This window comes from Loxodonta africana, chromosome 21 (assembly GCF_030014295.1).
Source record: "Loxodonta africana isolate mLoxAfr1 chromosome 21, mLoxAfr1.hap2, whole genome shotgun sequence".
NCBI lineage: Eukaryota > Metazoa > Chordata > Mammalia > Proboscidea > Elephantidae > Loxodonta > Loxodonta africana.
Window position 1 is genome coordinate 38,633,484 of NC_087362.1, and position 11,221 is coordinate 38,644,704.

The window sequence follows — 11,221 nt, forward strand, 5'->3', positions numbered from 1 at the left end:
CAGCAGAGCGGCGAGCGGGGGACGCCGCGCACCCGGCCGGGCTTCTCCGGCTTCGCCGCCGCCGCCGCCACCGCCACCGCCACCGCCCGCGGAGGACCTTCCCAAGCCTGAAGCCGCCGGCTCGGCTTGCACGGAGGCAAGCAGGCGAGGAGGGGCCGGGGCGAGCGAGCGAGCACATTGGTGTGAGCAGGGGGGAGGGAGGGCGGGCGCGGGCAGGGCGGGGGGTGTGTGCGCGCTCGGAGGTTTCGGGCCAGCCACCGCCGCGCGAGCTAGAAGCGCCCCAGCCCGGCAAGCTGGCTCACCCGCTGGCCACCCAGCACAGCCCGCTGGCCCCTCTCCTGCAGCCCATCTGGCGGAGTGGCGGCGGCGGCGGCGGCAGGAGAATGGCATCAGAACTGGCAATGAGCAACTCCGACCTGCCCACTAGTCCCCTGGCCATGGAATATGTTAATGACTTCGATCTGATGAAGTTTGAAGTGAAAAAGGAGCCGGTAGAGACCGACCGCATCATCAGCCAGTGCGGCCGTCTCATCGCCGGGGGCTCGCTGTCCTCCACCCCCATGAGCACGCCGTGCAGCTCGGTGCCCCCTTCCCCCAGCTTCTCGGCGCCCAGCCCGGGCTCGGGCAGCGAGCAGAAGGCGCACCTGGAAGACTACTACTGGATGACCGGCTACCCGCAGCAGCTGAACCCCGAGGCGCTGGGCTTCAGCCCCGAGGACGCGGTCGAGGCACTCATCAGCAACAGCCACCAGCTCCAGGGCGGCTTCGATGGCTACGCGCGCGGGGCGCAGCAGCTGGCCGCGGCGGCCGGGGCCAGCGCCGGCGCCTCCCTGGGCAGCAGCGGCGAGGAGATGGGCCCCGCCGCCGCCGTGGTGTCCGCCGTGATCGCCGCGGCCGCCGCGCAGAGCGGCGCAGGGCCGCACTACCACCACCACCACCACCACGCCGCCGGCCACCACCACCACCCGACGGCTGTCGCACCCGGAGCTGCGGGCAGCGCGTCCGCCTCGGCCGGCGGCGCGGGCGGCGCGGGCGGCGGTGGCCCGGCCAGCGCCGGGGGCGGCGGCGGAGGCGGCGGCGGCGGCGGCGGGGGCGCGGCGGGGGCGGGGGCCTCCCTGCACCCGCACCACGCTGCTGGCGGCCTGCACTTCGACGACCGCTTCTCCGACGAGCAGCTGGTGACCATGTCGGTGCGCGAGTTGAACCGGCAGCTGCGCGGGGTCAGCAAGGAGGAGGTGATCCGGCTGAAGCAGAAGAGGCGGACCCTGAAAAACCGCGGCTATGCCCAGTCCTGCCGCTTCAAGAGGGTGCAGCAGAGACACGTCCTGGAGTCCGAGAAGAACCAGCTGCTGCAGCAGGTCGACCACCTCAAGCAGGAGATCTCCAGGCTGGTGCGCGAGAGGGACGCGTACAAGGAGAAATACGAGAAGTTGGTGAGCAGCGGCTTCCGAGAAAACGGCTCGAGCAGCGACAACCCGTCCTCTCCCGAGTTTTTCATGTGAGTCTGACACGCGATCCCAGCTAGCCACCTTGATAAGTGCTCCGTGGGGGTTCGGCTCGGGTGTGGGCTTGCTATTTCCAGAGCCACGCTCGCCACCACCTCGCCCCCTCCCCTATTGAGTTTGCCCCCCTTTCCCCTACACACAGACACACACACACACACGCATGCACACACGCACACATGCACGCGACCCTGCCCTGAGTTTGTGGTGGTGGCTGTTTTGAGTTGGGGAGGGAGTGGGTGTCTGGCTCATGGATTGCCAACCTGAAATTCACCATAACTTGCTAGCTTGTTTTTTTTTTTTTTTTTTTTTTACACTCCCTCCCCCGGACTTGCACAATGTTCAAAGATCTCAGCAGAGTTCTTCGCGTGAAACATTACTCACCTTTGAAGCCTGCATCATTCACCTATTTTTTTCTTCTTCAGTTCATAAACTGGTGTTCATTTTCTGTGTGTGTTTTATTTTGTTTGGATTTTTTTAAAAAAAAAAAAACTTTTTGGAGCTTGCTGTGTTGCCCTTTTTCCCAGCCTTCACCACCCACACCCCTCCCCCTCCATCTCCTGGTAGATAAAAGGAAAAAAAAGCAAAGTTTTTTTTTTCTCTCTGCTCCTGAGTTCTTCATGTGCGATTGAGCTTGCAAAGGAAAAAAAAAAAAAAAAAATGTGAAATGTTAAATAGACTTGCAGCGTGCCGAGTTCCATCGGGGTTTTTTTTTTTTTTTAGCATTGTTATGCTAAAATAGAGAGAAAAAATATCCTCACGAACCTGCCACAATCAAGCCTGCATCAGCCTTCTGGGTGTGACTTGTGAGTTTTGGCCTTAGGATGCCAAATCTGAGAGTTTAGTCTGCCATTAAAAAAACAAAAAAAAAACTCATTCTCATCTCATGCATTATTATGCTTGCTACTTTGTCTTAGCAACAATGAACTAAACTGTTTCAAAGACTTTATGGAAAAGAGACATTATATTAATAAAAAAAAAAAAAGCCTGCATGCTGGCCATGTATGGTATAATTATTTTTTTCTTTTTTGTTTTTTTTCCTTTTGGCTTGGAAATGGACGTTTGAAGACTTAATGGCATGGCATTCATACTTTTGTTTTATTGCCTCATGACTTTTTTGAGTTCAGAACAAAAAAGTGCAAACCTAGAGCCTTCTTCCCATGAAAGTTTGCATCTGCTCCAAAACTGCTTTGAGCTGCTCAGAAGTTCAGCCTCCCATTGTAACTGCACTGAGGCATCTGCTGTCAAAGATGCCAGAATGGGTTAAACATTTAACATGGCGAAATTAAAGAACTCTTAGTGTTTTCTTTTTGATAAGAATGACACCCCACGTTGGGAACTAAAATTGTGCTGTTGCCTAAAGCAGTCTAAAATTTATTTTTAAAAAGAAATCTGCCCCATTATTTTTGGTTTGTTTTAATTTTTTATTATTATTGGTTTTTTTTTTTTTTTTTTTTTGCTTTTGGTCATTGTCAAATATGGAATGCTATGGGTTTCTAGTATATAATTTAATTCTAGTTTTTATAATCTGTTAGCCCAGTTAAAATGTATGCTACAGATAAAGGAATGTTATAGATAAATTTGAAAGAGTTAGGTCTGTTTAGCTGTAGATTTTTTAAAAGATTGATGCACTAAATTGTTTACTGTTGTGATGTTAAGGGGGGTAGAGTTTGCAAGGGGACTGTTTAAAAAAAAGTAGCTTATACAGCATGTGCTTGCAACTTAAATATAAGTTGGGTATGTGTAGTCTTTGCTATACCACTGACTGTATTGAAAACCAAAGTATTAAAAGGGGAAACACCCCTGTTTATATCTGTAGGGGTATTTTACATTCAAAATGTATGTTTTTTTTTTTCCAAAATTAAAGTATTTGGGACTGAATTGCACTAAGATATAACCTGCAAGCATATAATACAAAAAAAAATTGCGAAACTGTTTAGAACGCTAATAAAAATTTATGCAGTTATAGAAATGGCATTACTGCACAGTTTTAAGATGATGCAGATTTTTTACAGTTGTATTGTGGTGCAGAACTGGGTTTTCTGTAACTTAAAAAAAATCCACAGTTTTAAAGGCAATAATCAGTAAATGTTATTTTCAGGGACTGACATCGTGTCTTTAAAAAAAAAAATGAAAAGTAAATCTTACCACAATAAATATAAAAAAATCTTGTCAGTTACTTTTCTTTTACATATTTTGCTGTGCAAAATTGTTTTATATCTTGAGTTACTAACTAACAACGCGTGATGTTCCTATGTGCTTTTCTTTCATTTTCAATTCTGGTTATATCAAGAGAAAGAATAATCTACAATAATAAACTGCATTTTTTTTTTGATTCTGTACTCAGTTTCTTAGCGTACAGTTTAACTGGGTCCAACCATCATCGCATTAGACGTGTAAGCTGCATCCTTCTTGTCCAGTAGGAGGATTCGTGGAGGAATAGGGAGGAACTATTTCAGGCTGAAGTGTAGGCTGTTTTGTGAGGTGGGGAGGCTGGCCCTTTTTAGTAATCAGCAATATTTAATATAGGTGTAAATTAGGACCTCTCCATTTTTTTTTCCTCGCAAAGTTTTCAGTTTCCAAATGAGTTGAGCCGTCATTGCCCTCTGGTGAAATAAACAGAGGAACTGGGCCTTCTCTTTGAGATCGCCCCAAGCTTCTGCTGCGGAAGTACGCCCAGCCCATCCAGATAGAAAGAGATGAGGGCGGGAAATACAGCAGGCACACCAGAGGCGGCTTGGGCACAGACGCACTGAACGGTAAAGAGAAACAATTCTTGCCTTTGGGGCTACAACTGATGATTTTGCCTTCTTCCCTCACACGCTGTGATTTTCTTGTTAGCAAGGCCTGACAAGGTTTAACATAAACACTTTGGACAAATCAAAGTTGTGCGTGTTATTATTATTTTTTTAACTTTGTAGGTCACTTGACTTAAATAGGAAAGAGAAAATCTACCCCAGATAAGTCCAAGTGCATATCTGGTTGAAACTGTGCTATCAGATCGTATGTCTCTGTGAACATTTAGTGGAGGGCTTGCTTCTGTACTTAGAGACAAGCTGGTAATGATTTCAGAGCGCTTCAGCCCCAGAAATATAAACAGAAAATAATGCCTTCATGGAATATATTCTGTCCTTTGATTTATTGATATTTACCCCCAAATTGGTTGTGCTTGAGGGCTAACTAGAAGATCATTTGGAAAGCCTTGAGTTGCCGTCACTAATAGAACTCCCAAGCATTGACCTATTTTCAAATGACACAAATCCATGCAACTAATGTTACAAACTCATGCAGTTTACAGTTAGTCAGCTTCCCCTAAAACACTAATAGAAATGTTAGACAAAGCCAGCACTGTCTTGAAAATATAGCCAAACATGATGAATTTTTTTTTGGGGGGGGGGCTCTTTAAAAAAAAACAAAGATAATATTGCAACTCTAAACGAAGGCCTTATTTTGGAGAAAACAGGTTGTGCTTGGCGCTGATGAGTTCTGGCCTGTTTATCATCGTGTCTTCCTTCCCCCTTTTCACAGAACGCGAAGACAGTGTATATACCCTCCACAGGCTGACCTTCCTTTCTGTGCCAGTTCGGATAATGGCTCCTGACTCCACACTTAATTTTCCTTAATAGAAGTCTTAATTATAAACCTACATCTGTGTGCTGGAAGTTAGCTGTTCAGGGATTCTTGCCCCCTCTGATCACAACTAGCTCTCCCCCTGAAGAAACAGAAACGAAGAAATCACTTTTGTAAAAAGCTCAGTATCAGATGAAAAAATTTAGGCAAACACATTCTCAAAACAAAAGTGACATTCAGGACTCACTTCTTGCAGTTATCACATGAGGAATAGGGCTTATAACTGAGGGGAAAATACATCGTGCAACAATTAAGCATTTTGATAGGAAGCTACAAGGCAGTTTAATAATCACTCAACAGGTTTGGGCCTCATCGCATTAGAAGGCGAAGTGGAGAGGTGCTGGCAAAAACGGGTTTTTGGTGGCTGGCTTTAAGAGCAGGTTAGGATAACCCCGGTGAAAGGCATTTTGAGAAATAATGATGAGTAAAAACTTTGGAATGGAGTTTCAGTGGTGAACCGATAAATGCATGCTTTTTTCCAAAGAAATCCTAAATCCTGCATAGATGCCATCCATTACCAATAAGTCTCTAAATTAAACAAAGAAATCACATAAAAAAAAATCTAGCTTTCCCTTTACGCCGATTTGAGTCTTTGTCTAAATAGTGTTAAAATTCCTTTCATTCCAATTGCAGAACTGAGCCCCCTCGCAAGTTGGAGTCATCAGTGGGATACGCACATGTTGGAAGCCCCAGCAACGTGTACTTACCAGTGTGTTCACAAAGTGAAATTTATGTGAGAGCTGTACATTAAAAAATAGACGAGTAGCGTTATTTGCAGTTGTGGAGAACAGCCAACCCCGACCCCTCTGTTTAGGGTCCTTTTAAAGGAAAAATTATTGTGTTAGAGAAGAAGGCGATTACGTGTGTAACCTCCATGCTAATTAACCATGGCTCTTGTCTGAGGGTCTTAAATACAGATGCATCGGAAAGCCAACTCGTGATTCTGGCTTTACAGTGTGCACAACTGCATAGGTGCAACTTGTTTTCAACCTGTAATGTTCGTTTTATAAATCCACTGAAATGACAAGTTTTTATATATATATACACACACACACATACATATATATATGGAAGAAAGTTCCCCAGAAGATAACAGCTAGTACTTTCAAAGCATATGTAGATGTGCTTACTCTAAATAGTACCTTTTCATGCTTCATTGTTTCTCTGGCAGATAATTTTACTAAAAAGAAAAAATATCTGACTCCACCTCCCCAAACGAATGTCACTGGCAGAAGCTTTAGCTGAGCCTGAACACCCTGGTTTTCTCATAGGCCCCAGATAGCATTGTTTTTATTAGTAATGTCAAACGTGTTCATTAATCAGATGTAGCTGTAAATGAAAGCAACGTGTGGCAAAATACAAAGTTAAATACACACCCTCTGTGTGCTTTATTTTATTTTATTTTTTTCCATTTTCTGCTCCCAAGCACTCACAAAACCACGTCCCTTTACTTTCCCTGCTTCTTGCATGCTTCCTTATTCAAAAACCACGTAATAATTGTTTACAGTGTATCTCACACAGGAATATATTGACACCAAATAAGCGGAGGTCCTACTTCCTGATCTCAGAGAGGAAATGATGTCTAGATATCAGGTCTATCTGTTGCAGTGCCAGAACTATCTGGGCCCCCTTTAAACACAGGCACCCCGATGGCAACCAGACCCGTTGCCATCAAGGTCGATTCTGACTCATAGTGACCCTATAGGACAGAGTAGAGCTGCCCCATAGGGCTTCCAAGGCTGTAATCCTTACAAAAGCAGGTTGCCAAGTCCTTCTCCCTCAGAGCAGCTTGTGGGTTCGAACAGCTGACCTTTTGTGCTCTTAACCACTGCATCACCAGGGCTCTTTCCCCAATACTCGGTCTATTACTGAACCCATGATGCTACCTCTGCCTTCACCCTTGTGTTTTTGTTTTTTTTTAATGTAATCATTCTGGATACTTACATTCTTAAATAGAACCTCCCCTTGTTACCCCACCAGCTTTACTGCTAAAAGAGGGCAAGTAGTAGCCACCCTCACAAACATGGACTGCAGCTAAGTCGCTGCATTCCCGATGTTTCCTCGCCCACATAACTGAAGTTTCTGGTGACACATTTGAAGGTTCCCAAGTATGTCGGGAGGCTTTTACTGTGGCTGCTGCTACTGTTTATGTTTAGACTAACTTCCCCATTCACACATACTTAACTTTATGAAATGTGCTCCTCGGGTAGGTGAGGCCAATCAATATATCTAAAAGTCTGCATTTCGCATGGGTATCCCCATATCTTGCCTGTCGGTCGTTCAAGACGGAGACAGGTTGGAAGACAAAAATACACGAGCGACAACCTTCAGCCATCCAATTTCCCAATTTCCGTGCCAGTAAAAAAACAAAACAAAACAAAAAAACCCAACCAAGCTCAGGCCTTCACTCTTATAGAATAAACATGCAATAAGGGGGGGCAAGTCAGGCTCACCAGCTTCGGATTGCTGATTTGCAAATCGCCCCACTGAAAGTCACTTTCATTTGCTTTTTTTTTAAAAAAAAAAAAAAGCTTGGCCCTTCCTTTGAAGAAATAAATGTCTTAGTTTTTTAGGAAGCTTTATCTGCAATGATAGGCTATCCTTTTAACCACTTCTGATCATTCTTCAGGATCCTGAATGAATAATGCGGAGTCCATGCTTCCCTTGTTGCTTGGAGGAAAATAAGAAAAACCTCAAAGTCTGTCTCCACTCTTAGCCCATCCTCAATGTAAAATAGATGTCCCAGGGCCAAGGCAGGGCATCCAGTAGCCACAGAGGAGGTGGACCAAGGACCAGCAAGGAGAATCTGGCTTTGCGTGTTTGTTTTTGCATTCGTTGAAGAACAGAGCAGGGCCTTAATCCACTTTCTGATACCACTGCTTTTCTCGCTTTTTGATATAAATCTCCAAAATCCAGACATCAAACAGCCCCAGAAAAGGGGAATTCTCTCCAAGGGCTGCTCTGCCCAGCTCCTGAACAAACCCCGTCTGTCTGGCGTTTTGCTCCAGCGGGGGTAGGGAACAGGGTGAGAGAATTCCAGGCTCCCAGGCGGCCTCCTGACTGTTGAGGCATAAAGGAGTACAGTCCTACGACGTGGTGGGAGCATCTTCACCCTTTAGAGAGAAACAAAACAAAAAATTAAACAAATTGCTGTGCCTGAAGGCGTAGCAGAACCCAGGCTCCCCGTTCCCTGCACTGGCTGTAGGATGTGAGAAATACGGGATCCAAGAGGGTGGTGAGGAGGGCTTCGGAGGCAAGATGCACGAGGCCAGTCCAAGGAATGATTCCAGCTTCCAGCCCAAATTTCACCTGCCCATCGGCCAAGTCAGACCCAGGGGGCACACAGGCCAGGTTCAAGCCAGGGCTTTCTGATGTCTTGTTCTTCAAAATATGTCCACATGTCATTTCTTTTTTTGCAGACAATTTTAAGGAATTTTAGGGAACAAACCCAAATTTAGAGATCTGAGAAAACTGTCAATGTTTTTACTTTCGGGTATTTATAAATACATCAAACTGTGGTTTTATGGTGATATTTTGGGCCAATCAGAGATGATATGCCAGTATTTATATGGCCACCTCAGTAGTTGTGTGTGTGTATGTGTGTGTGTTTTATCACTACAAATTTTTATTGTCTAATTTTGAAAGGCTTTTGTGTGTTTTCCATAAGTTTCCCTAATATTTTAAGGCTGACGTAGAAAAAGCGTGTCAACAGCACACAGAAATTAGATCTTTAGAGGAATTTGCCTCTGAGTTGGACAGTTTTAAGAATATCACCCTTAAAACTGGGAACTCACAAAACACATTTTCCACAGAGAGGCTGTGATTGGAATGTACATTTCCTTACTCAAATCATAAAGAATCCGCTACTGGGCACCTCTTCTCTTGCTCAACAAAATTCATACTCTTTTCCTGCCTTTTTTGTTAAATAACAACTTTCCCCATAACTGGGACTTGGGATTGCAAGATCACATTCTTCCCTTCAGGCCTAATTTATCTTGGATCTTTAGTTACAATTAGAATGGGGCATTAATTCAAGAAGGGAGGATGAGGGAAGGGTTTCTGCGGAGGCTTGGGAAGAGGGCGGAGAAAAGAGGACAGGGTTCTCATGTATCTGTCCCCACACCCAACAGCCCGGCCCAACCCAGGCCTGGGTGTACGTTCCATAGTTGGTGTATTCTGAGTTTCTCTTTCTAAATATTTCAGTCGCCAACCTTGCCTCTTTCCAAGCTAAGATTCTAAAGAGCGGTTTTCCACAGGATTAGGGAACAAGGGAGGCCACGGCCTTATAGGACTGGGAGGAATGAAAGCCGCTGTTCCGAAAAGTCCCAGCAAGGAAGGCTGTGAATTGAACAGTGGCCTGAAAATTCGGGGTCAGGGTGTAGGCGCTCTTTTTGCGACCACATTCACCCTAATTCTAAGTGACCCCATCAACATCTGGAGGCCTGCAGAAGTGGGTTTCTGGACAACTCTGCGGGTTCTCCAGAAGCAAAGCAGGCCTGAAGATCCCAGGGCAGCAGGTATCCCAAACTAGGCCCCCCAGCAGAGGAGACGTGGCCAGTGTGCATAGGATAGGAAGAGTATCACTAACAGGGGCCAACCTTGGCTTATGACCCCCAATCTCAGGGGGTCGACTCCAGGTCACCCCCAGGGCCCCCACTTCCCACCAGGAAGGCTCTGTTGGCAGGGTGACTGACAAGCCACTTACAGACCCTGAGCTCACCGTGGATTTGTAGAAACAATTGTGAGGTCCTTAGCACAGGGCCTCAGCCCCTTACCACCTGACCTGTCCCATCTCTGCGTTCTCCCCATAATTTTCGGCCCCCTTGTTCCCATGCCTGGTCACCCAGGGACATCAGAGAGACCCAGGGATCACTGCCCTCAGGCCAGAGGGCAGTCATGGGAGCTGAAGCCTTGGACCCAATAAGTCACCCCTGCCCTGGTTTGTGACCTCCTTTAAGCAGACCTAGCGGAGGAGGGGAACGAGGTCTGGGCAGCCACCTAGGAGAAGAGCTGGGAGGTGGCTCAGGAATGTTGCTGGCAGGAGCTTCTGGTGGCAGGGATCTTGAAGCCTGGAATGAAGGCAATGAAGGCAGGAAGGATGCTGAGGTTGTCCTCCTCCCCATTTCCAAGCACAGGGACACCCTACCCTCCACCTCTGCCCCTCCCTATATACTCCCGCTCTGTGAGGCCCAGTGGCTCTGGGCATCGCTGTCTTGGGCTCAGTGACTGAAGCTGAGTGGGCCTCTGTGCGCTCGCCGCCCTCGGGGGTCTTCCCCGGCCAGGCACGCGGCAGGTGCAGACCAACAGGAGGCCGGGATAGAGGGGGCGGGTCCGGCGGCTGCCAAAGGCCAAGGGAAGCCTTGTGTGCTCGGCCCAGGGAAGTCCGCGCGCTCTGAGAGGCGCGCCAAGCGGCGCCCCTTGGAGATGCCCGAGACGCTGCTGGGCGCGCGGGGGCGCTCACGGCGGCCACACCCAGTGCGCCCTAGTTCCAGCGCCCACCCGGGAGACCGCGCCGCTGCAGGGGTCTCGGATTTGCTTTGGAATTTGGTTTAAGTTTTCCAAGAGGAGTGCTCTGGTCAGAGTGGAGCTGAAGTGCTGTGCTCCTGTGTGGACGCAGAGAGGGAGGGAGCCGGATTCGGCCCTAGAAGGCTCCGCCCTTCACCTTGGGACCCCCATCCACCCGCCGGAGAGCGGCTCAGGGCGCCTTCTGAGAAAAAGGGCATGGAACCTCCTGGTCGCTTGATTTTTTTCTCTCCTAATTTTCCAGATCTATCTTTACCTGCTTTTTAGTTAGAGACAGGGTAAGGAAGAAAAAGGGAAAGGAGGGAACTCCAGATAGCATCTTTAAAAATCTTTTTGGAAATCTCCATATGGTTTAGGCTCTCCGTGGCACAGTTTGACGCTCGTTATAAAACAAAGACACTGAAGCAAACTTTGTTAGGATTTCTCCAGGAGCACCAGAATGAGGGTCTTGCTTGTATTCCCAGAGTGTAACACGGTTCCAGGCAAATCTCAGGCAATCGGGAATTATTTTAAGAGAACACAGTTTAAAAGGACCGATTTTAGTAAACAGCCTTACAACGTAAAAC

At 47.2% G+C, this 11,221-nt stretch overlaps 1 protein-coding gene across 1 annotated transcript; it reads left to right on the forward strand.

Annotated features, from left to right (window-relative positions):
* The first annotated feature begins 244 nt into the window (after nucleotides 1–244).
* MAF (MAF bZIP transcription factor) lies at nucleotides 245–10,363 on the forward strand. The gene is given in 3 exon segments (XM_064273754.1): nucleotides 245–1,498; nucleotides 5,766–5,803; nucleotides 5,806–10,363. Coding segments are annotated over 3 exon segments (1,206 nt in total). The 5' UTR covers nucleotides 245–383; the 3' UTR covers nucleotides 5,859–10,363.
* Nucleotides 10,364–11,221: the final 858 nt, after the last annotated feature.